The sequence below is a fragment of the Mustela lutreola genome, chromosome 15 (assembly GCF_030435805.1).
Source record: "Mustela lutreola isolate mMusLut2 chromosome 15, mMusLut2.pri, whole genome shotgun sequence".
In the NCBI taxonomy this organism is placed as follows: domain Eukaryota; kingdom Metazoa; phylum Chordata; class Mammalia; order Carnivora; family Mustelidae; genus Mustela; species Mustela lutreola.
Window position 1 is genome coordinate 39809967 of NC_081304.1, and position 26533 is coordinate 39836499.

Consider the following 26533-nt stretch of genomic DNA (forward strand, 5'->3'; position numbering starts at 1 on the left):
CCTCTTTCTTCAGCAGAAATGGAGGTTTTCCAAGACCACACCAGGCATTGGGGACTTAAGCTATTGAACAAAAGTGCTATCATTTGCCACTTGGGACATTTTTTTCCACACATTATGCAGCCTCCCCAGTGTGCTGCCGTGTTTTCCAGTCATCAACACTGATTGGCTCATGTGGGGAGAAGCTCCTCTTGAAATTATCCTGTCGGATTAGAATTGCTTTCAAAACCAACAGATCTGCAAGGGTAGAGTAAACTCTATGGGCTGCCCACTTCTGTACTGGGGGCTGTGAGGTATAAGAAAAAAGCCATCAGATGATAATGACCCTCAGGGAACTTCCAGCCTGGCTGGAAGACAGGATTCCTGTCTGTGAAATAAGAAGGCAGTAAATATGGCTCTGTCCTGGATATTTGAGATGTTACGGTGTTTTGTTCATGTACTTGTATTGAGGTATAATTTATATACAAGGAGATGCCCGGATAGTATAGAGTTCACTGATTTTGATGAGTGTGTACACCCATGTAAATCACAACCCTGTCCAGATAGAGAACATTTCCATTACCCTGAAAAGCTTTCTCGTGCCCCTTCCCATCCAAGCCCTCCCCGTACCAAGGTCAACCACTCTTCTGACTGCCTGTACCATAAGGTAGTTTTGCTGTTTCTTGATCTTCATTTAAAAAAAAAAAAAATCATACAGCTGAATATGAGATTTTTACTTTGTTTTCAAGTAAATTCCTAAGTTTTATTTGTCACTATTTTGTTAACCTATTTGTAGCTATTTTACAAGGGAAGCAGCTTTTTCATATACTACCAATCTTCAGGTAACCTGTATAATCTTTTATAGTGGCTGAGTTACTTAGATCTACGTTCGTGAGGTTTTAGTAGCTTATCACAAAATTCATAAGTAGAATTGGCATCCTGTGCCAAACAGAGCTTCAACTACAAGTTTAAAAACACAGTGTTCTACACAACTGTTTTATCAAATGTATTCCTAACATGCATCCACGGCCCCAAAATTACAAGTGTCCTTGTAAAACTTTACAGTTATTAAATGAAAACGTTTGCCCTTTTAGTAAAGAAGTGTAGATACTAACTGAACTTCACAGTGAGAAGGTAGAGACTAAGGTTAGATTTAACTGTATTGTCTTGGAATTTATAAACATCAGCAAACCTGCCCTGTCTTTCTTTCAAAAAAAAAAGGCATTTGGGATAGGAGCGAGCATTTCATGTTAGCAAAAGTGCTTAGACAAGAGCTCGTCATTCTTGAGTATCCTGCTTTAAAAGAAGAACCCTGTGCCCTTTGGTTATGATGTTAATTTTCTTGTTTTAGTCTTAACTCTGTATGTATCCAAATTATGTAATAGAAGGTGAGAGGAAAGGGTAATCGTTTTTTTTACTTTAGAAATTTTAGCAGTTTTATAATGAAATGAGAATTTGAGCATTATCTTAAAATGCAGAGAGCTAAAAAGGAGAGTGGAAAATCATAAACATTTAAGAGAGAGCATAACGTGAGGAAACCTGTTAGATCGGAGCAGAGCCCGTAAAGAAATAAAGTTTAAAAAGGAGAATAGTGGGGTACTTGGCTGGCTTAGTAGAGCATGGGACTCTTAATCTCGGGGTTATAAATCCGAGCCCCATGTTGGGTGTAGAGATTACTAAAAAAGAAAATAAGTCTTTAAAAGAAAAAAAATAAATGAAAAGGAGAATAGTGACAAATAGAAAAACTCTTGAAAGTCAGATAAAGGAATCCTAGGATCTGAGCGGGAGGAGACCTTAGAAACCTCGAGTCATCATATTCAAAGCAGGAACCCCCTCTACCACACCCACAGTAGGGGTCCACCTTGCATCGGATCCTGTCCTATCTGCAGGATAGGACATGTGGCCCTCTCTTTCCATGTAGCCCTCTCTTGTTTTGGACAGTGGTAATTATGAGGCATTCGTGCCATAATTCATGCCATAGGCACTAGGAAGGCACTGTCCCACTTTTGAACAAGTGGATTTTTAAATATTTTATTTATTTATTTTTGCCAGAGAGAGAAAGAGAGCGAGCATGACCTAGGAGGGGTGGGGCAGAGGGAGAAGCAGCTCCCTGTTGAGAAGGAAGCCTGACACCAGCCTCAGTCCCAGGACGCCAGGATCATGACCTGAGCTGAAGGCAGACACTTAACGACTGAGCCACCCAGGCGCCCCCAAACATGTAGATTTAATGACATACTCATTATGCTTTTAGGGAATTAGAAAAGGGGCAGAATGAGTCGTTTCTGATAGGACTTACATTTTTTACAGCTTTATTGCGATCTAATTGCGTGCATACCACTCCCCATTTTCAAGTATACAAACCATCGGCTTTCAGTGTGTTCACAGAGCTGTAGATCCATCACCACCATCAGTTTTCAAAAAGAAACCCCCAACCCTTAGCTGTCATCCTTCCTAACCTTCCATCTCTTCCAGCCCTAGGCAACCAATAACCTCCTTTCTGTTTCTACAGATTGGCTTATTCTGGAGATTACATGTGAATGAAGTCTTGCAGCGTGGTCCTCTGGGCCTGACTTCTTTGACTCAGCATCATGTTTTTCCACTTATTTCTTCTTGCTGACCAGTTGTATTCCATGGTGTGGATATATCCTATTTTATTTATCGGTTCGTCAGTTAATGGACATTGACGTTGTCTCTGTCATGATTAAAGACTTTCACGCCCAAGTTTTCCTGTGGATATGTCTTCAATTCCCTTATACACCTGCGAGTGAATTTCTGGGTCAGATGGTAATTCTAGATTTAACCACTAAAGGCCCTGCCAGACTCTTTTCCAAAGGGACTGCATCATTTCATATTACGACCATTACGACCCCTTAATGAGGAGGGCTCCAATTTCTCCACATCCTGGCCAGCGTTTGTTATTATCTATCTTTGTTATTATTACCATTCTGGTGAGTGTGAAGTGGTATCTCCCCGGGGTTCTGACTTACGTTTCCCTGGTGACTACTAATGTCAAGCATCTTTTCATGTGCTTATTGGCTATTTGTGTATCTTCTCTGGAGAAATGTCTGTTCAAATTCTTTATTCTTTTTTTTTTTTGTCTTTTTATTATGGAGATATATATTCTAGATACAGTGTATGTTCTATTCTCTTAGACATACAATTGTGTCCCTTAACAGAAATGTGATATGCCAGACATTTGCTCCTTAGTTTCTGGGTTCTCTTTTCATTTTCTTTACAGTATCTGGGTCACATGTTTTTAGTCCTTTAATTCTTATATGTTTTTGTTGTTTTTCCTGTTGAATTAAATGGTGAAATTTAAACTGTAAAATCCTGTAAATCTGGAAACTGTGAGTCCTTATAGATCTCTGTTCATCCTGGAGAATGGTACATAATCTGTTAAAGAATGTGTCTCCCTGGGCGCCTGGGTGGCTCAGTGGGTTGAGCCGCTGCCTTCGGCTCAGGTCATGATCTCAGGATCCTGGGATCGAGTCCCGCATTGGGCTCTCTGCTCAGCAGGGAGCCTGCTTCCCTCTCTCTCTCTCTGCCTGCCTCTCTGCCTACTTGTGATCTCTGTCTGTCAAATAAATAAATAAAATCTTTAAAAAAAAAAAAAAGGAATGTGTCTCCCAGCCAGCTGCCTCTGCCCCTAGATAGATAATTTCCTGTGGATCATTTGATTTCATTCTTGATGAATATGATGGCTTATTGGTTTGTTTTCTTATAGGTGAATCGATTTAGTAAGGTGGAAGACCGAGCGATTTTTGTCACCGATCGTCACCTCTATAAGATGGATCCCACTAAACAGTACAAGGTGATGAAGACCATTCCTCTGTACAACGTAAGTGTTCTCTGCTTCCTGAAGGATGGAGTCTTAACCTGGTGTTCTTGGACCACTAGTGGGTCAGTAGACTGATCACTACAACCTTTGGAGCTCTAGGGAGCCCATGAATTCCTGAAATTTTATGCCCATCTTGTGTCTTGTACAAATGTACAATTTTCTGTAAGAAGGATCCAGGCATACCTGGCTGGCTTGGTTGGTAGAGCGTGCGACTCTTCATCTTGGGGTCATGAGTTCAGGCTGCCTGTTGGGTATGGAGAGTACTTTAACAAAAAGCCGGGATGGTGGGGGGGGCGGTGCCTGGGTGGCTCAGTGGGTTAAATCCTCTGCCTTAGGCTCGGGTTATGACCCCAGGGTCCTGGGATCAGCCCCAGGCTCTCTGCTCAGCAGGGAGCCTACTTCCCCGCGCCCCCCCTGCCTGCCTCTCTGCCTACTTGTGATCTCTGTCAAATAAATAAATAAAATCTTCCCAAAAAAAAGGAGAAAGGATCCAAAGTTTCCAATAGATTAATGAAGGCATTTTTAAAAAACAAACATTAAGGACTCCCTATTCTACATAGCCTTTCTCTATTCCTAATCCTACCTACTGCTTAAATGTGGCATATAATATATTTTCTTACTTGCTTTCAAGAGGTTTGTTTTTATAGAGAAATGGAATTAGGAGAAAAACAGTACAGAATTACTTCATGAAAACATTATCTCTCTTTCAGATGTAAAATTTATGCTGTTTCCGGAAGTTCTTTTCACTAGTATATTTTGCCTCTGATCTAAACCCACTCAGTTGTCCTCCAGGGGGTTTTCAAGTTCTGTAATCATTTCTCATTTGAAATACGAAATTTAGTGGATATCTCCTTGAATCTCAATATAAGTTGTTTTTTGTTTTTTTTTTTTATTTTCCTCCTGCTGTACGTGGTCTGCTTTACAAGTGACTGTCTGTTTTAATTCTTCAGAAACATCCTGCTGACTATAAGATCTTTTCGAGAGTCAGGTGATTTTTCTGTCTGCTAGTTCCTAAGGAAGGAGGTCTGTCTGTCCAATAATAGAATCTATGAGGAATATCGTTTCAAGATTATTTTAAATCCTTCTGGTCTCTACAAAAGGGAACAGGGAACATTTTGTTTTGTAGTTCTGTGTTGTTAAATCAGGAGTCCTGTTGATTGTGAGGTACAGAGAAAGCAAACTATTCCTGGCTTTGCTAAATGATTTAGAATATCACTGCAGGGCTGATTATGGGGTCGAGCTTTGTCTCGATTACATGCCCCCCCCCCACTGCCACCCTGTACACACACATGCATCTCTTTCTCCCTTTCAATAGAAAGGCTAGTAGATTGCAGCTAAGAAGAAAATGATATTCTAAGACATTCTTGGTTGTATATAGTCTTCTTAGCAAATGCTTGTAATCTCACATATCAATCATCATTTAAGCCTAATCACTGCAATCTTAAAGTAGGAGATGAAGGAAGGTACGGGAGAAAATCAGATTTTGTCAAAGTCAAATGAAGTGTGGAACCAAACAAAACATGAATTGTGACCAGCGTTTTATTTCTTTACCTTTTATTGAAAGGGAGATCAATCAAAGCACTCGATATAAATTAAATAAATAGCTAAACAACTCTTTGAACTGAAGTTATTTTCCCAAACTACCATCCTTTTTCATGTTGACTGGCGTGTATTTATAGTCACTGTTCCCCTTCACCAGTATCATTGTTGTTAGTGTTATCAATAATATCATCTAATATAAAAATTAGTGATGTTTAACAGTTGCAGTAAAAGTAAGCAATGTCAACCGAATGGGCACACACGGGGCACCTGGGTGGCTCAGTGGGTTAAGCCTCTGCCTTCTACCCAGGTTATGGTCTCAGGGTCCTGGAATTGAGCCCTCCATCGGGCTCTCTGCTTGGCAAGGAGCCTGTTTCCTCCTCTCTCTCTGCCTACTTGTGATCTTTGTTAAATAAATAAATAAAATCTTAGGAGGCCAATGCCTTATCCATTAGTCCACTGGGGCTTCTTAAATAAATAAAATCTTAAAAAAAAAAAAAAAAAGAATGGGCACACACTATCACAGACGTCGTCAGCACTCTGCCCATGTCCTCCTGTATTCCCTTATTTCTGGGCACCCCAGCCTCACTTTCATCAGTCAAAATTCTTGTCAAAAGCCTGCCCTTAGGCTGCCAGAACTCACTTTGCCTTCAGCTTACCCACAGTGGTAGCTCATTTAACACTGGGCCCCACTGGCTATCTTCCCACACTCAAACCACCTCCCCACACCCTTGCCAGTGCTCCTGCACCTTCCAAATCAGTCCTCTGGGTTTATCAGCCTTTCTCTTGGGATCTGCTTTTGGCAGAAACCAACCTCAGAGGAGTGGCTGCCTCTTAAGGAAGGGGCCAGGCTGAATGGGCTAGGGGACTTCCAACCATATCTATAAAAATGTTTTTGAGTTTGAAACAAATATGGCAAAATAGTTAAGTGTTGAAATTGAAAACAGGAGTCTTTATTATTTTATTCTTTATACTGTTGGCGTGATCAGAATATTTTGAAATTAAAACACAGCTTAAGACGGGAACTTTTAACAATGGATAATGCTAGTAAGAGCAGTGCAGAAAGTGGGAAGGGAGAAAGGACATAATGTCAGTTTTAGCCATGCTGAGTTTCAGGCACTGGTGAAACTTGGGAGTGTACATTCCACAGATAAATTGGAAGGCCAATATTATGGGGGAAGGGGGAAGAATTCAGCGCTTAAAATAAAAACTTAAGAGTGGATCCATGTATAATTGGAGGCTGAAATTATGCGTCCAGAGAGAGAAAGGGGCCAGATGATTCGAGAACATTCCCTGTTAAACGATGGGGAAAGAATCGCTGAAGGAAATGGAGTAAGAAGGAAATCTCTCAATGGGCCTCCATGTGCTTCTCTCTTTCCTGCGCTGAATGAGCGGTAGCTTCCCTTCAGTTCCATAGGTTATGAATTATTCTAGGAAAGAAGAGAACTATAGGAACGCCGTGTTGTAGAATCAAGTTGGAAAGTTTTCAGAAGTGAGAGTAGTCGGTAAGAACAGACAGCTGAGGGTCCCACACTCCTCCTTCTGCACAGGCTCCTTTCCTGTCTCACTTAAGCTTTTCTGGCTCCAAGGAACAGATTGTGACCATACACTCTCTTGAGTAATGTTTTGTTTTTAATGAGATTACACATGGTAGTAAGGGAGAAGAATCTTGCAAAGACCCAAGAAATGCTACCATTCAGCGGTTAAGGCAGCCTTCGGGGCCTGTGTTATCCCGGAGCCCCCTGAGCAGCACGAGTGCGTGGAGAGTCGAGGGGAGAGTCGAGGGCCTGCCGCTTCCTGGGGCTCTGCTGCTCTCTTGAGCGTCTTCCTCCTGCCAGTCACCGTCCTTGCCAGACAGCACAGGCTAGCGCAAGGCTAGGGTCTACGTCAGCCAGCCCAGTAAACCACTGGGGTGTCCTCCTGCAGGAACATATGGAGCACAGTCTCCAGATGAGTCCTCACCATGGCAACTGGTTCTGCTTGACCCACATCGGTACTGCAGCTCCTTCCCAAGCATTTGTTAGTCTGCACGTATCTTCTTCCCTGACTTTTCCTAGTGTGGCATGGATAATTACTACAGCTCATTTAGGACATGATTGATCTCTTCCCTCTACAGTCTTTGGCCACTGTCCTTAGGCCCAAGTCATTTTTGACCTTGGTCACAGAGCTCGCTGGGGGTGGTCATCAGGAGAGAAGTGCTTCAAATAGGCCAGCTTCATCAGGCATCCGTGGGGCCTTGGACCCTTCCCACCTCCTGTTCCGGCCTCCAGGATTCCAGTTCTTGTCAAACAGGACCTGGCTCGCGCTCACGGATGCCCGTCACGGGTGAGAGTTTCAGCGAGGCTCTCGTTTGGCTCTGTGTCTGATCAGCTTCTAAACCTGGTCTTCACCAGGGCTTTTAACTGCTTCCAGCCGGCAACACGGGGTGAATATTTGTTGTTTTCCTAATGCACCGTAAAAAGTACTGAACCGGTTTACTGTCTTTACACCTCCCAACCCATTGAACTTGTGTAAAGCAGTAGTAGCACCTAAGTGTCCCAGGCCTTAACACTAATGGGCATATCAGCCAGCGTCCAGGGGCTCGGCTGTAACGGTAAGTGACTGCTTCCTCCCTACAGACCCCGCTGGCTCTGTGTGCTGGGGAAAGAGCGCCTCTTCCTCGCTGACAGGCTGCAAGCAGGGCCACGTCCCCTCTGAGACTGATTTCCGGCAGCATCCTTGTGCTCATTTCTTCCTGCTAGATCTTAAGGTGCGATGAACAGAGACTTAAGGAGACTCGCTTAATGGGCAGTTATGCCTGGGTTAGAACAGCAGTGTGGGAATTGCCTTCACTGGGGGTTTCAGACCTCTGTGACGCTATTGTCTCATTACAGCGTGTACAATCTCAGTGACTCAAGTCTTCCTTCAATAAGTGATCACTGAGGACTCGTTATGTGCCATACCTATGGGTATTGTGGCATGGAAGGGTCAAAATGGTCCGTTTCTGCCCTTATGAAACTTTGGTGGCGAGTAGCAGACTTTGGGCTTATGTGTAAATGTGCATGTACACGTGCATGTATATACGCACACGCGTCATATAATCCATCAGCAGGGGAAAAGGAAGACACAGACTAGGGAGGGAAGATAGAAGCTGTGAGAGGTGTTGTAATTACAAATAAGGTGATTGGGCCTCACTCTGAAGCTGACATTCAAGCGGAGACATGAAGGAGCTAAGAAATGAGCCAGATATTTAGTTGGAGGGAAAGTATTTGGGGCATAAGGAAGAGCAGAGACACAGAGACATGAGCAGGAAGGAAAGAGCCTTCTGGGGGCTGGAAATGACCAGCTCCATGGCTTGAGCTGGTGGTGGTCACACTTGGGTATGCATGTATTCAAATTCATCGGGCAGTTTCCTTGAGATATGTGTGCCCTGCTGAATGCACGTTATATATACCTCAGTGAAGGGGGAGGAGAGGGGCGCCTGGGTGGCTCAGTTAGTTGAGCATCTGCCCTCAACTGAGGTCATGATCCGGGCTCAAGTCCCTGCTCAGCAGGGAGTCTGCTTCCCCCTATGCCTCTGCCCCTTCCCACCGCACTCGTTCCCTCTCGCTCTGCACTCTCTCCTCAAATAAATACATAAAATCTTTTTAAAAATAGAATCTAAAAAAAGGTGGTGGGGGAAGAAAGCTATCTGTGAAGGAAGACCGAGGAGGAAGGGTAAGCCAAAGAGAAAGGTGAAGTAAAGGAGGCAGGTGATCATTGAAGCCCAGGGAGGATCTGGACACCTGATACACAGACCATTACCGTCCAGTGTGTGAAACACCTACAGTCACGTTTGTTTTCTCCTCTGTCTGAAGAAGAGTACGCCCCAGTCCCTTGAGCTCGGAGAGGCAGCCCTCTGCTGTTCCTCGGGGGAGAAGAAGCTGCTAACTAAACCAGAGTGGCCACTTGATTTCAGGGAAGCCAGTGATCTCGGGGATGGCCCCAGGTGGAGATCTTTGCACTGTACCTCTGTTACATACCCTCTGTGTCCTTCATATTGATCAGATGTGCTTTTTCTCATTTTTTCCCAGGTAAGTTTTGCTAGAGACCTATTTTGTTGATTTCATTACCTTTTCATTGACCTCTGCTCTTTTTTTTCTTCTCCAGTCTCTAGATTTACTCTGTTGGTTCTTTTTTCTAGCTTTTTGAGTTGAGGGATTAGCTGCTTTTGTTTCTAAATTTTAGTTTTTATAAAATGCATCAAAGATGATACATTTGTGTTTAGGAATGGCTTGAGCTGAACATCACGTGTTACAATATGTGTTATTGTCCTTGTTCAGTTCTAATTATTTTGTCATCTCCATTGTGAGTTCCTTAAGCGTGGGTGTTTTAGTGGTATGTTTTCAAATTACCACGTATATGTTAATGTGTGGTACTTGCGTATGTATTTTCTAGAGGAGGGAGGGAAGTCTACAGACTTTAAGTTCTTTGATTGCTTGTGAGAAAATCTGTTTCATGTATATTTTAACATCAGCAACATCTCAGGAGGCTGTTACCCTGCAGTCAACATTCTGTACTGGCCATATCCCTAAATTATTTTTTAAAGATAAGAATGCATCAGATCATCATCTGTTGTATCATTCTAGTGAGTTTCTGTTAAATTAAAAGCAAAACATGTTGCAGAATTAAAAACAGTCTTTCAGGGCACCAAGGTGGAACATGTTGCAGAATTAAAAATAGTCTTTCAGGGCACCGAGGTGGCTCAGTCAGTTGAGCATCTGACTCTTGATTTAGTGCAAACCATGCCCTCAGGGTCATGAGTTCAAGCCCCCACACAGGGCCCCACGCTCAGTGTGGGGCCTGCTTGTCCCTCGCCCTCCGCCCTCCTCCTCTCCCCACACGATCTCTCATGTTTCTGCACACACTCTCTCTCTCTTTAAAATAAAATCTTTTTGAAAAAAAGGACTTAAAAACACTTAAAGAGAACTAAAATTAAAAAAGACAGAAAACAACAAATTCAAGGTAACCATTTTTCACTTTATGGCTTGGAAATCTTCTCTCCCATTGCCCCATTATGTACTCCTAAACCATCTTTCTAACAGGTCAGAACAATATTATTAATAACTTGTGTCAATATACACAACAGCCCTAGTCCAATTTCTCTTTGAAATGAGTGTCTGAACAAGAACTTAATGTATCTTTGCTGTTTTATTCCATGTTTGGTGACAGCTTCCCATAAGAATAGAGATTTTCAAACTTTTTCATGAGACTTGGGGTAATTTAAGTAAATCTGAGATCACTGGATTAGCAAACCCTTGGGATATCTTCTTGGCATGTGGTGTACCCCCCACCAGCTGTTCACGTCTGGGGAAGTATTTTAACTTTCTTAGTGACAGGCATGCAGAAAAGCACACAGATCTTAAGGGTAGAACTTGGTGAATGATCACAAAGTGAATTCACCCATGTAACCATCCCCAAAGTCAAGATACAGGCCATTAATCGGCTTGTATCTTCAGCTTAGGTCATGAGCTCATGACCTCACACGTGTTCCCTCCAGGTCACTATCTCTTCCTTCCTTCTCAAAGACATCATTTTGCTCATTTCAAACTTCATTCAAATGAAGTAAAACATATCCCTTTTTGTGTGGCTTCTTTCAGCATGATATATTTGTGACATTTCTCCGTGTTATTTCATCTAGCTCTAATTTGCTCATTTTCATTGTTCTGTAGTATTTCCTTATGAAAATATACCACAGTCTGTTTATCCACTCCTACATTGATGGATGTTTGAGATTTCTTTTTAATTCTTGTACATATTTTTTACTGTTTACATGCATACATTTTCACTGGACAGATACCCAGGAGTGAAACTCTAATAGATGATTCCAGGTTTTCAAAGCATCTGCACTGGCTTACGCCTCCACCAACAACGTGTGACAGGTCCAGTTGCTCCCATCTCCTCCCCAGTACCAGCTACGGACAGTCTTTTAAATGTTCACTATGTTGGTAAGGTATGAGGTAGCTCCACATTGTGGGGGCTTTGTCCAGCTTTCTTGAGATATAAATGACATGTAACATTGTTTCTGTGTAAAGTATACAGCGAGTGGATTTGATACATGTTACACAGTGATCTCTGCCATCGCCAATAGTTCCATCCCATCACATAGTCACCATTCTTTTTCGTGGTGAGAGTATTTAAGGTTCTACCCACTTAGCAACTTTTAACACAGTATTATTAACTATCATCACCATCACTGTTCAGTAGTTTTCTAGAACTTACTCGTCTTAAACTGGAAGTTTGTGCCCTCTGTCCAATATGTCCCATTTCCTCTACTCTCCAGCCACTGGTAACCACCACTCCACTTTCTGTTTCTATGCGTTCCGCTGTCTTAGATTCCACATATAAGTGAGATCATATAGTATTTCTTCTGTAAAATCATACAGTATTTTTTTTTCCATTTGGGTGTGATGCCCTCAGGATCCATCCTAGTTGTTACAAATGGCAGGATTTCCTTCTTCCTCGTGGCTGAATAATATTCCATTACATATATATGCCACATCTTTATCTATTCATTTGTTGATAGATACAGATTGTGGTTTTTATTTGCACTGCCTTATTACTAAGAAGGTCTAGCACCTTTTTGTATGTTTATGAGTCATGGACACCTTTTGTTGAAATGCCTGCTCAAATCTCTTGCCCATTTTTGTATTCAGTTGTCTTTTAAAAATTGATTTCTAGTTCTTTCTATAGTCTGCATAAGTGGCCATTGACAGTTAAAAAAAGTTGCAGATATTTTCTCTGACTCTGTGGCTTGACTTTTCATTCTTTGAATGGTGTCTTGGAACAAAATATTTTACTTTAATGTAGTTCAACTTACCACCTTTTTTCTTTGAGGTTGATGCAGTTTTGTTTTTGTTTAAGAAATCACTCCCTATCCCAAGGTCATGAAGGTATGCTCTTCTGCTATATTCTATGTTGGTATATATACCTAGTATATTGGTTTATGTATTCTGGTATATTCTGTATTGGCATTTTATCTGGTGTATTCTCTTCCAGTATATTCTAAAGCACTTCATTGCTCTACCTTTCCCATTGACATGCACAGTCCACCTAGAATTGATTTTTGTGTCTATGTGAGGCTATAGGCATTCACGTTTCCCCATGTGGATACACTGGCATATCTAGATCCTTTCCCTTCAATTTCACCTTCCTCCCAACATAATGTTCTCACTATCTTCATTCATATGAAGGGAAAGAGGATGGTGGTAGAGCAGATCTCATTCAAAAGCAGCAACTTAACATTTAATCATTTTCTTTATCAAATGTCAGATTCCTTCGGGAGTCTGACAGATTCAGAAGTGAATGAAACCCATATACCCTGTCATGGGGCAGTCACCACTCCACTGTGGTCCATGTGACCATGCCTGAGTCCAGTATGCCAAGTCTTTGGATTCACCTGGAAAAAGCTGAAGTCTGTATTTTATGTAAGTCTCCTGATTAAATGCCATGCAAACACATCTGTAGGCCCTGGTTAGCCCACAGCGCACCTCTTTGCTCCTCCTATTAAAAAAAGATCTCGGGGCACGTGCGTGGCTCAGTCAGTTAAATGTCTGCCTTCAGCTCAGGTCATGATCCCAGGGTCCTCGGATCGAGCCCCACATAGCCTGCTTTTCCATCTCCCTCTGCCTGCTCTCCCTGCTTGTGCTCTCTCACTCTCTCCCAAATAAATAAAATCTTAAAAAAAAAAAAAAAGGGATCTTTACTTGTCATTTATTTTAAATGAGCTATACCCACATGTCTTGGCCTCTTCCATGTCAAACTTTAAAAAGTCTACAATCTATGGTATGTTTTCTTTTTAGATTTTACATAGCAGAAACAGTAGAAACACTAACCATTTCTTGCTTAGAAAAAAGCTATAACTGAGTGTGAGCTTTAGAAGGATACATTTTCTACTTCAATTGCCAAGAAAGAAAAAGAATAAAGGAAAACTTTGGTAGAGAAGTCTTTCTTTTCTTGTCTTGAGAACTTCCTGCCTCCTCAGAGTTCAATGCTAATCCCATCCCTCTGACTTTGCATTATGAAATTTTTAAAATGTATAGAGAAGTTGAAAGAATACCTTTTAGGTATTAGGGAATACCATAATGCTCTCTGCCTAGATTCACCGAGTGTTTGTTTTTTGCTGTATTTGTTTTATCTCTCTTTGATGATGCTTTGCTGCTAAAATAATCCTGTATGCATTCTCCTAAGAATGAGGACTTTCTCCTTCATAACCTCAATACCATTTTCATATCTAAGAAAATAACATTTCCATAATATCATCTGATATCCAGCACATACTCAAATTTCTTCATTTGTTCCAAGAATGTCTTATACCTATTTTTAAAAATACTACCCAGGTTCGTAATTTAGAGTTACACCTCTTTTCGTCCAGAACTGCACCTCCGCACACTGCCTTTTTTTTCAGGATGTTGACTTTTTAAAATGGCATTATTACATTTTGATTTGCTATAATGGCTGAATTATTACTCCCCCAGAATTCATTGGTTGAAGTTCTAACCCCCAGTACTTCAGAACAATGGCTGTGTTTGGAAATTGGGTCTTCAAAGAAGTAATTAGGTTACAACGAGGTCATGAGGGTGGGCCCTAATCTGGTTTGACCGGGATCCCTATTAGAAGAGACAAGACCCAGTGAGGATGGAGAGAGAAGGCACCCAGCCCCAAGTCAAGGAGAAAGGCCTCAGAGGAACCACACCCTTCCACACCTTGATCTTGGACTTGTGGTCTCCAGAACTTGTTTTAAGCCATCCATTCTGTGGGCTCTTTTTGGCTGCCCTAGCAAGCTAAAACATTTACTTACCATAGAATTCACCCATCGTAAGGTACCATTCAATTACTTTTAATAAATTTACCCGGTTGTGCAAACATGACCCAATCTGATTTCGGAACATTTCCATCACCTCAGAGAGTTCTCTCATGCTCATGGGCGGTAAATCCTCACTCCCAACCTCAGCCTCTCCTTCTGCCTTTTCTAGAAACTTGACATACACGGACTTCTGCAGCACATATTCTGTGTGTGGCTTCCTCCACTCAGTGTGTTCTTGGGGTTCATCTAGGTTGTACCTTGTGTCGTTGGTTCGTTCATCTCACCGCCGAGTCATACTCCATTGCATGGGTAGACCGTATTCATTTCTCCACGCACCAGCAGACGGACATCTGGCTGCTAGGTGCATTTGCATGTAAGTCTTTGTATAGGCATATGCTTTTATTTCTCTCAGATGGCTATCTGGGAGGGAAATTAGTCCATCATACGACATTTGTTTAAATTTGTAAGAAACTACCAAACTTTTCCAAAATGGCTGCTCCCTGCTACATTCTCCCCGGCGCATGGGAGTTCTGGTTTCGTCACATTCCCTCCAACATGTGGTATGCGTGACATTGACTTTATAGAGTCCAGAACTGGTCTTGTCCAGATTTGTCTGTTTCCTCTTCGTTCATTTAATTTGTTCTCCTACCCCCTGTATTTTCTATTAACCAGAAGTTAAATCAGGAGGTGTTGATTTTATTGTCAGTAGGCTTCCACATTCTTGAGATGATACCCTGCACCTCAACAAAAGCAGCATAAGTACAGCCAACTCTGCCTTGTGGCTAGTCTTTGGATGTTTCATTGTACGCAGGCCACAGTTACGTTTCCTCTGCTGAGGTCTAAATTTCTGACCGCTTGTAGAATAGATACCCTGTGTTTTCCTGTGAACACCTAGAATTTAGCATAAAAATAAAGATAAATATCACCATCAAATAATTACATACTGATACGTTACCCATCACTATACCAATACCTGTTATTTTCCGTTTCTTTTCCCAGTCTGTTTTCATAACCAAATTCTTCCAGTACTTTCTTCCTGGTTTTTTTAAGTTTTTACATTTTATTCATCCTCTCATGAAAAGTCTGGAGTCTACATAGTCCCTGCAGATCCGCAGAGTCACCCCAGAATTTTTACTCCTTTGTGCCAGCACCAGTGTTGGCCCTCAGAGTCCCCCTCCCTCCTTCATTCCGTTCTTGTGTTCCTTTTGCTATTTTCTTGAGGTCTTTTTTCTTCCCATGTAGGCGATGTCTTGCAAGTCTATGTTTGGGTTCATTTTCCTTCTGTAATCCAAAGAATCATAAATTGTGCCAAAGCCAATTGGCTTGCCACCACCAAAATGCATTCTGAATCTAAATACAAAGATGACATCTGGTGTGGTCTTGTATGTTTTGGCCAGTTTTTCCCAAATTTCTGTCTTAGGTACTGTTGCCTTTCTGGGTAGAGGACCTCGATGACCATTTGTTTCTTGCTGAAGTCATCAGTTGCTCATGAACTTCCCGGTTCAGACAGTTACTGTGTTCTTCATAGTGACGGTTAGTCCTCAGGCAGCCAGGGAGGGAAAGCTTGATATTTCTTATTTATTTCTACAACTGTTAGCTCCCCAAGCCCCAGCAGCCACTGATCGTTCTACTGACTCTGTAGTTGTACCTTTTCTAGAATACCACATAATTGGAATCTTACACTTTGTAACCTTTTCAGATTGGCTTCTTTAACTGAGCAAGAGGTATCTGAGGTTCTTGCATGTCTTTCTGTGGCTCATTTCTTTTTATCACTGAATATTCCGCTGTGTGGATGTGCTGTGGTTTGCTTACCCATCTGCCTACTGAAGGACATCTTGGTTGCTTCCGGTTTGAGGCCATTATGAATAAAGCTGCTAAATATTCACATGCAGGTTTTTGTATGGACACCAGTTTTCAAATCATCTGGGTAAATACCTGCCCATGTGATTGCTACATCATGTGGCAAGACTAAGTTTGGCTTTTTATGCACTGCCAAATTGTCTCCCAGAGTCGCTGTACCATTTTGCATTCCTGCCGGCATGAATAAGCGTTTATCTTCACCAATGTTTGCTACTATGAGTTTGTTTCGATTGTAGCCATTCTAACAGACGTGTAGTAGTATCGAGTATTCCTGTCACCCTAAACTCCGTAACTCGGCACACCCAGGGGTCCCAGTTAATCTCTACAGGAATTACCTCCCCATTCTCTGTCATTAATTGGTTTATGTTCAAGAGAGAAAGACTGGAGGCACCTGGGGGGCTCAGTGGTTTGAAGCCTCTGTCTTCAGCTCAGATCATGGTCTCAGGGTCCTGGGATCGAGCCCCGCATTGGGCTCTCTGCTCTGCAGGGAGCCTCATTCCCCCTCTCTCTCTGCCTGCCTCTCTGCCTACTTGTGATCTCTGTCTGTCAAATAAATAAATAAAATCTTTTTAAAAAAGAAAGAAAAGAAAAGAAAGACTGATCTTCCTGCAAGCCTAAACAAAATGTGATTAAAACATAAATTCGGTACCTTTTTTCTTTCCCATTAGCAAAAACTATGCATCTGGTTTATCATTTAGCAATGATTTCAGTCATTCTCTGTAGGAAGTATAAAAATAGGAAATCATGACAGGTTTTTGAGATGAGTTTCAGCAAACCCTGTTCTCACAAATGGCATGGTCAAGTAATTATAAACAACAGTCTGAGAATGAGACATTCAAGTTACAAGTGACCCCTTTCTTAGCCACAGAGTGGCTTTCTTTGTATGAAGAGTCAGAATTGGGATAGGGTTTCAGCCAGCTGGATTGTGTGTTACTGTCAGATTAGCCTCATCCCCCTTGAGTCCCTATCTACACTGTATTCATAAGTTGTAATATTGAAGTAAAGCATTTCCAGCGTCAGGAAAGGTTAAAATTTTTTACAGGGGATAGGAGGGTCAGAATTTGAATGTTTTGCAAAGTTGGGAGACTCAGGGTTGCTCAGGTTGATATGGAGAACAGACAAGAAGTAACCTACCTAATTAGTAATGTTGTATACAGAACTTTAGTCACAGCCTCTTTAACTCTGAGAATCATCCTAGAGAGATCACTATAAATGACTGGAAAAGATCGCACCCCATGGCTGAAGCAAGTCACCATCGATGAGCTTGTGCCGTATGAGTTCACAGGGACATGGGCTCACCCCAGCCAGCACTCAGGGAGCTGGTTGCCAAGACCAAGTTTAATTTGCGTAAACATAAAATCTGTTCACTGGTTTCAAGGGAGACCACAGAAACTGAAGCATTTAACCCAACCTAGGCTAAAACGCTTCTTGCCCTTTTGTTGGTGAATTGTGCTTGTTTTGCTTGGCTGGTTTGAAGAACGTTTCAGCCTGTCTACTAATGCTGTTTGATAGAGTCCCTTTTAATCGGTGTGGGCTTGATGGCCAGGGAAGTAGCCAATTAATTACACAGACACCTCCTTTAATTCTGTGGAGAATACAGGCAAGCAGGGGCGAGAAGAAAGACAATGAAGTGATGTGAATGTTTCGTAGAGGTAAATGGGTTGTAATTATGCCAGGCTTCATGCATTATTACTCTATCTGATGGTGACTCGCTAGAAAGCTATCATTTCATTTGGAAGATGGATTGTCCTTGTAATGTGTACAGGGGTGAGCCCTGCTGAAATCCATCGCTGTGGGCTCTGCTCCCCATCACCATTTCTAAATCACCCTACCCTCATGGCAGCGTCCCAGGAGAAGGTGTTTCCATGGCAATCTCAATGAAGGCGGTCAGCTGACGTCTGGCACCGCCGGAGCTGCTGTACGCCAGCCTACTCCCTCTCTCCTCCCTCAAGCCTCTAAACTGTATTTATTAGTCTTCTTTAATGGAAAGTATATAACTCCTTAATGACAGACGTGGAGTGGCACTCAGGTTTATTTATTTATGTAGGCAATAAATTTACCGTCCTAATTAATTCTCAGCAGGTCCCAGAATCTGTGTTATTTCAAACATCATGTGCAAACATTTATATTTTCGCCTGTTACAACAAAGAGAGTTGCTTAGTAATATTAGATATTTGGAAACCTCCATTCTTAGAAAACAGTGATATCTCTGTTAAAGAAGAATTTTTAGAGATACAGATATTAAGGTTTCAGTTTAATTTTTCAAGAATCCTTTCTTGCTCTGCTGGTTTGGACAATGAAACAGTCTTTCCACTTTCCTTATAATTTTTTTTTTTTAGCACTCAACGATTTTATTATTGGATTTGAATGAGCTATGTGGCTTGAAAATACTTCTAAGAAATGGGACATTTAACGCTGTTCTCTAATTTGCTCTTTTAATAAGAGAGGAAGAAGTCAGAATCTCAGAGCTACCCAACTGGTTGTTTTCCTGACACGCGTTTAGACGTAAATGCCTTTTGTCACATCGGTTAGAGACCACCACTTATGTTAAACTACTAAGCAAACTGATTTATTATGTCAAAAGTCAGTGCTCTGGGGCACAAGGTAGAGTCCATTTTCGTCAGTACTATACTTGGAAATTTAATTACAAATGTAAAAGATGCACTAAATCAGCATCTGAAAGCAACAATCATTAGACCGAATTTATGACTCCTTTAAAAAGCTATCTCGTTAGGGAAACAAAAAGCCTTTAAACCACTAAAGTACAAGAAAATTAGTACAGCACCGCCATATTTATCCAGAGATCAGATTGCCAGGAACGAGATCCTTTTTTTTTTTTTTTTTTTTTTTTTTTTTTAAAGATTTATTTATTTGACAGAGAGAAATCACAAGTAGACAGAGAGGCAGCCAGAGAGAGAGAGAGAGAGAGGGAAGCAGGCTCCCTGCTGAGCAGAGAGCCCGATGCGGGACTCGATCCCAAGACCCTGAGATCATGACCTGAGCCGAAGGCAGCGGCTTAATCCACTGAGCCACCCAGGCGCCCCAGGAACGAGATCCTTTTAAAGCCAAGCCCTAAGTGGAGGCATACACATAAAAGGATCTCTGCCTTTGCAGACGTAGATGTCACTAAGCCAAAGCAGCAGTGTGCTTCCTTTTACATGAGCGTCTTATCAGAGCTGTCATGTGCACTGAACATTTCCAAGCACCTACTGTGCGCCATGCGTTTGCACTAGCAATGCAAGAGCACATCTCACAGTTTGCCCTCGAAGCCTCCTGGGCTGGTGGGTGAGGCAAAGAAGTAAACCAGCCCCTCCAGCGCAGGCCAGTAGCAGCCGTGTTACCTGCGCAGGCCAGTGGCAAACCAGGGTACCTGTCTCTCAGGAGGAGACCTCCCCTTGGGAAGGGGAAGTAATCCACCCAAGGTCACAAAGCTCACAGGGAGTAGAGCCGGCTTCACACACTCGTCTGTTACCCCATACCCTTGGAGACCTTGGACTCATAACCCCGATGGTGAAATGCCGCCACCTCCTCCTCCTGTGACAAACAGCACATGCAACTAAAATCCTATTTTTAAGAAGAGGAAGGATGGGGCACCTGGGTGACTCAGTCAGCTAAGTGTCTGCCTTCAGCTCAGGTCATGATCCCAGGGTCCTGGGATCAAGCCCCACATCAGGCTCCCTGCTCAGCAGAGAGTCAGCTTCTCCCTCTCCCTCTGCCCCGCCCCCAGCTCCTGATCTCTCTCGCTCTTTCTCTCTCTCCCTCTCTAATACATAAATAAAAGAAGAGGAAAGAAATCACACAACTAGCATTTGTCACATACCTGATGCCGAGCATTTATTAAGTGATTTAAGTCTGGTCTATCTCCATTTTTATAAGAATCCTGTGCAAGGACTTAAGTATCATTTTATAAATGAAGAGACCAATTCTCATATTTTGCAAGGTTTTACAACAGATTTTCTAGACACAAAAGCCCGAGTGACTTAGTTGCCTAGAATGGTCTCTTGCTTTCTCTCTCCCATTTCCCTTGTTTATTTATGTCTTTCTCACAATAACAATAATTGCTTTTTAAAATATTTCATCTTAACCTTTTACAGATAAGTGACTTGTAGGCCCTGGGGATCCTGCGGGAAACTGTGTAGTGAAGACTAGAGCTTGAGTGTTGGCTGTGTTCTGCATGTCAGAGGCTCTGGAGCATGGTCCATGGGGACACAAAACAGAAAAAAAAACCCTTTTGTTTCATTTCCGTCAGAACGAAGAAAAACCCACAAACCAGCACCTTTGAAGGGAGCTGCCACATTGTACTTTTATTTGCACAACTGTTTCTTTCTTAATTGCAGTTTTGTCTGTTCCAAGAAGAAACCAATAGGGAAAGACACCACAGTCTCACATAAGCCAGAAAAAAAAAAAAAAACAGAAAGGCATGTTTTGATTGCTAACCTGATACTTGGAAGATTTGAATTTGACTTTATTTACTTTAAAGCCAAATCAAAAATGTCAGTAGCTCTTTGACTCAGGGGTTCTCAATCTTGGCTTCAAGATGGAATAAATGTGTAAAAATTCTGATATCCAGGCCGCACCCCAGACCAATGAAATGGAATCTGCGGGGGTTAGACGTGGGGCATCAGCATGTGTTTAAGCCCCCAGCTGAGTGCACTGTGTGATCAGATCTGAAAACCACTGATATAATTATTCTTTTCCACAAATATTCTTACATGTGTTATTCAGGCTATTTCTCAGAATCATCCGGCAAAAGTTGGACTTACCCCAGATTTCAGTTCTACCACTGTATTTGTGTGTGTGTGCATACACGACAGAGACGGACACAAGGAGGGAGAAGAGGAGGGGGACAGCATGTGTGTGTATGCTCTTTCTAGAAAGCTGTGAGATCTTGTCCTCTGCACCAAAAATTAAATCTTCTTTTGAAAGATTTTGTTTATTTATTTATTTATTTGAGAGAGAGAAAGAGAGAGAGGTTGAGCATGAGGTGGGGAAGGGCAGAGGGAGAAGCAAGCTCACAGAGCAGGGAGCCCGATGTGGGGCTCAACGCCAGGACCCTGGGATCATGACCTGAGCTGAAGGTCGACACTTGACCAACTGAGCCACCCAGGTGCCCCCAAAATTAAATCTTCTTTAAGATACTGACTGTGGTTATACGTTTGAGGACTGTTTTATTGGAAGATTCTCCTTAAACAAATATAAGTATATGCAAGTGTAGTATAAGATAATAAAATCACATCACAGCTGATGACTTTCACCCCTTACAGTGGACATCAGCATACACTATCTCACCTGACACATCACTGGGAGGCAGCCTGTACTTGGTCCTGAACTTAATAGGTATTAAATGAACTTGTTTCTCTATTATTGGTTGAACTCCAGAGCAAACTTTTTGTACACTGAATTATTATAATGAAATTCCAGGGCACCCCAGGGAGTATCTGATTCTCTGATATAACAGGCATAAGAAATATTTCACTTTGCTGGAATTATATCTAAATAAAAACATCTTTACAATACGCCAAGGATGGGTGTACCTCTAGTGGAGTAAGTTAGGTCAACAAGTTCAGGATCCTCTCTCCTGACTTGGCTGAATTATTTCTTTGATTCCTGTAGATGGATCAGTCCTTTGCTCCTTAGAAAGCCACATCTGAGGACTGCTTTCACGTCTCTGGTCCACTGTGCCATCACCCTTGCACATGGCTTGTTGGGTTGTGAATATATCTATCTTGCATTTGGAAAGTAGTAATATGCTATAACTGGTAACAGATGAAAGGTGGGGGAGGGGGGTGTTGCCTGGGTGGCCTAATGGGTTAAGCCTCTGCCTTTGGCTCAGGTCATGATCTCAGGGTCCTGGGATCAAGCCCCGCATCGGGCTCTCTGCTCAATGGGGAGCTTGCTTTCCCCTCTCTCTCTGCCTGCCTCTGCCTACTTGTGATCTCTCTCTTTCTCTTTGTCAAATAAATAAATAAATAATATTATTTAAAAAAAAAAAAAAAAAAAGATGGAAGAGAAATCTCATCCCAGTGGGTTATGGCAGACACAGGTGGTGGGGAGTTTGTTGAATTCATGCCCCATTTTAATGATAAGGCGCACCTCAGGGGGAGTGTTGAAGCCTGAAATAAAATACACATAAATAAGCCTGAAACAATGCATGGAAAGTCCTTAGCCTAGTTCTTGACATGCAGCAAAATACTCAATAATTGTAAGCTGCTCTTAGCCCCCTTGCAAACCATCAATCCCAGGCCTGTGGAATCCAAAGGAATAGGATAAAGTCACCCTCCATTCCTCACTGTTCATTCTTCCTTCTTGTTTTTCATTCTGCCTACAATGTTCTTCTCCCTCGTGCCTGCATGGGATCCCTGCCCCCAAGTAACCTCAAAGGGGTTTTCTAGAATGATACCGCCCAGACATCTCTATGCCTTCACATTGCTACTTTATTCTTCTTCATAGACCATGTCACCCCCGTCACATTGCACACTTGTTGACAGCCTGGTTCCCCCAGAATCCCCATTATCAGAGTTTCCATGAGAGAAGGGGCATGGACTCTTGTTACTATGATACATACAGTAGGTGCTCAATAAGTCGGTGTTCCCGGATGAGTTGGAGGAGTCAAGACTGGAGAGGGAGAAAGCAATTAAAAAGCTGCTGTAATCCTGTTAAGAAATTGAGGGGGTCAGATCCAAGAGCTCTTTAAGTGGTGGAAACAACGGGCATGGACAGAACGGGGTCTGGACGCATAGGTTTCTTTCCTGGACAGTTTGGGCAGATGGCAGTGCTGGTTACTCGCCAAAGTGGGAAGTGTGGAGGGAAGCAGGGCTGTGGTAGGAGAGTGTGGAAAGGAAAAGAAGTTCAGTCCTAAATGGATTTCCTTTCAGGTGTTAGGGGAACTTAAAATAGAGAGACCCAGTGACTGTGGGCGGTCTAGAGAACAATCCAGAATGAGGACATAGATTTGGAAGAAATTAATACGTGGTAGCTGAAACCAGAGAGTGGATGAAAACATCCCGAGAAGGTGAGGTGAGGGGAAAATCGTCTGTCAGGCGACCAGTAGGAACAGACTTTTGAGGCTGTGAGTGAGGGGGTGGCTTCCACAGAAGAACAGAGGGAACCATGAGAACTTCCTGAGGAGGGAGAGCCCTTTGGCCTCATGTCTGCCTTTTCCTCTCATGGTCTTCCACACATTCCACAAATGTTGACCATCCACTCTCTGCTGTGGTTCTGTGGCACTATGCTACTTACTGGGGAAAGAAAGAGGAGAAAGACACACAGTGTCTACTTATTTTTTAGTGGGTGAAGCAAACATACAGATATCGTCCCAGTGGGGCACCTTGACTGACTCTGTGATGGAGCGTGCGACTCTTGATCTCGGAGTCGTGAGTTCGAGCCCCACATTGGGTGTAAATATTGCTAAAAAGTAAAATCTTTTTCAAAAAATAGAAAAGAAAAAAGGAAAAGAAAAGAAATTGTCATGGTACAGCTTACTAAATGCTAAAACAAAGATAAACATGAATTGCTGTGCATGTGTGTGGAATGTGTAGAAGGCTTCTCAGAAAAGGGAGAGTTTCAGAGGGTCATACGTAGATGTTAACACTTATGCATTATACTGCACTGGACATGTGTAGCTTTTTTTTTTTTTAAGCGTGACATACCCTGGCTTACTTTTTTTTTTTTTTTAGTTTAAATTTTCTTTTCTTTTCTTTTCTTTTTTTTTTTTTTTAAGATTTTATTTATTTATTTGACAGAAAGAGATCACAAGTAGGCAGAGAGGCAGGCAGAGAGAGAGAGAGAGAGAGAGAGGAGGAAGCAGGCTCCCTGCTGAGCAGAGAGCCCGATGCGGGACTCAATCCCAGGACCCTGAGATCATGACCTGAGCCGAAGGCAGCGGCTTAACCCACTGAGCCACCCAGGCGCCCCTTTTCTTTTCTTTTTTCTTTTTTTCTTTTTTGAGTAATCTCTATACCCAGTGTGGGGCTCAAACTCACAACCCCAAGATTAGGAGTCACCTTCTTTTACAACTGAGCCAGCCAGATGCCCCAGCTTTCTGCAGATTCCTGAAAGGGATGTGTGAACGACTGATTTTGGCAGTGCGGACCAACAGATTTTAAGTGGCACGATGAGGTTCATTTAGGAAGCTAATTCTGACAGCATCTCAAAGTATGGACTAAGCAGAGAGGCTGTTGAAATACCGACCTTTACATGGACTCGGGGTAATGTCATCGGATACAGTGGCACCAGATATAGAAAAGACAAGCCATCAGAAGTTCTGTGATAGTCTTTTTTTTTTTTTTAAGATTTTATTTATTTGACAGAGAGAGAGAAATCACAAGTAGGTAGAGAGGCAGGCAGAGAGAGAGAGAGAGAGGGGAGGAAGCAGGCTCACTGCGGAGCAGAGAGCCCGACATGGGGCTCCATCCCAGGACCCTGGGATCATGACCTGAGCCGAAGGCAGAGGCTTTAATCCACTGAGCCACCCAGGCGCCCCCTGAGATAGTCTTAAAGTTAACATTTTTCAAAAATATATTTTCTCTGTGCCAGGCCCTAGTTTCATTTCCTACATGTATTTAGATAATTTTTTTTCATCCTACCCTGCCCTCTCTTTAAAGGCTTAGGATGTGCTGTGACCGGTAGCACATAATTGAAATAGGACCCCGAGAAGGAGGTTAGTTCAGGCAAGGTGAGGAGTTTGGGTCTGGCGAGGTCTAACAGATGGGCCCTCCAGGGGACCCCTGCCGGTGCTTTCCCCAGACAGGCAGAAACACCCATCCAGAGCTCTGGAGAAAGGTCTAAGCTCAACACTCCCATTTGAGAAATGATCAGTATTTTAACAAGAGGGAGACTTGCAGCCTCTTTTCCCCAAACAGGACCGGTGTTGTCCGCTCACGTGATATGTGCCTTCTGACTCCTTGACTCGCTGTGGAGAAGACCACATTCTCTAATCTGTTTGCGGGTATAATCTGAAATAAAGAGTTAGAACTTGCAATTCCGGACTAGTCGGAATAGATGCATTTCACCCCGTCCTGCTCATTAGATACAACTAAAAACTCTGGACACTCTATTATAAAACAGACATAAGACTGCGAAAGGTGGAGAGAAGATAGGGTAGCTCAGGACTTCAGGACTCCAGAAGCCACATGGCAGCAAGTTCCCAGGAGGAACCGTCAACCCAGAAATACTATGGGCTTGAACAAGAAGAGCTCGCTGTCTCTTTCCAAAGGACCAGGAAATGAGCAGCCCCGCGAAACAGAAACCTTTTTTTGACAATAAATACTTCTCCAGAAAAACATCGGCAGTCAGGGATTACAGCCCCTAAACCCACTTCTATCAGTAAAGGTCTCGTGGAAAGCCGAGACCTCTGTCCTCGCCTGCCATCCCTCCCTAGCCCCACGAGGGAGATAGGAGGCCCAAAGGGGAGCCTGTGCTTCAACTCCTACCCAAGGGAAAATAGGTGTTTAGTTCCCTTTCCACAGTATCAGGGGAGCTGAGTGAGGACCCCAGGATTCTACCCCCTCCTGGAGGCTAAGAGGTACCTTTCCTATTCCCCACCAGCGTGGTGTCAGGGGAGACCCATCTCAGGGGCCTGCACTTCCACTCCCATCCAGCAGTAAAGTACTGGTACCTTCTTCCCGGCTGATCCATTTGTAGCAGAAGCCTGTGAAAACAGAAGGTTTAACTTAGATCCAGCATCTGATAACACAGTTCCCAAAATGACCAGGATACAATGGAAAATCACTCATCATCCCTAAAAGAAACACCAGTGTATATGGATTCAGCGTATTGACAAGCACAGGATAAGGAAAGTAAGCCTGAAATTATGAGCGAATTCATCTTTTTGCATTGAGAGGATCATTAATTTGGAAGGTTAAAAAAAATTCAATTAAAATACCAGTAAGGAAAGTGACTTAATTAAGTTGATATTTTAAGAGAGAGAAAAAAATGAATTTAAAATGGATAATACAAAATGTGATTCAATTAGTGAAACAATTAGCTTTTTAAAATAATAATTTGACTGTGTGGGACCCAGTTATTTAATAGTTTTACCTAAGTCAATAGCTGTGTATGGTTAGAATCACTTGGGGAGCTTTAAGAAAACCCTAGATGTCCAGCCTGATCCCAGAACAAGGAAGTCAGAGGATCCACGGTGATTTTTTTTTTTAATTATTTATTTATTTACTTGACAGACAGATCACAAGTAGGCAGAAAGGGAGGCAGAGAGGCAGGGGTGGTGGGGAGGCAGGCTCCCTGCTGAGCAGAGAGCCTGATGCAGGACTCGATCCAAGGACCCTGAGATCATGACCCAAGCTGAAGGCAGAGGCTTAACCCAGTGGGCCACCCAGGAGCCCCCGCAGTGATTTTTTTTAAGCGTTTATTTATCTGTCTATTTTGGAGAGAGTCCACAAGTTTGAGGGCATGGTAGAGGGGAGGGGAGCAGAGGAGCAGGGAAGGAGATGGGGAAAGAATCTCAAGCGGACTTCACCCTGAGTGCGGAGCCCGGAGCC

At 42.7% G+C, this 26533-nt stretch overlaps 1 protein-coding gene across 3 annotated transcripts in view; it reads left to right on the top strand.

The window, feature by feature from the left end:
* The window catches only part of MYO1D (myosin ID), a 343759-nt gene that overhangs the window by 207530 nt on the left and 109696 nt on the right, over positions 1 to 26533 (top strand). For 2 of the 3 annotated variants that reach the window (XM_059147262.1, XM_059147261.1), the window contains one exon: positions 3701 to 3814. In XM_059147262.1, the coding sequence (XP_059003245.1) occupies positions 3701 to 3814 (114 nt within the window). Of the gene's footprint in view, positions 1 to 2485; positions 2888 to 3700; positions 3815 to 26533 lie in introns of those variants that run through there. The other variant, XM_059147263.1, reaches the window with a different exon arrangement.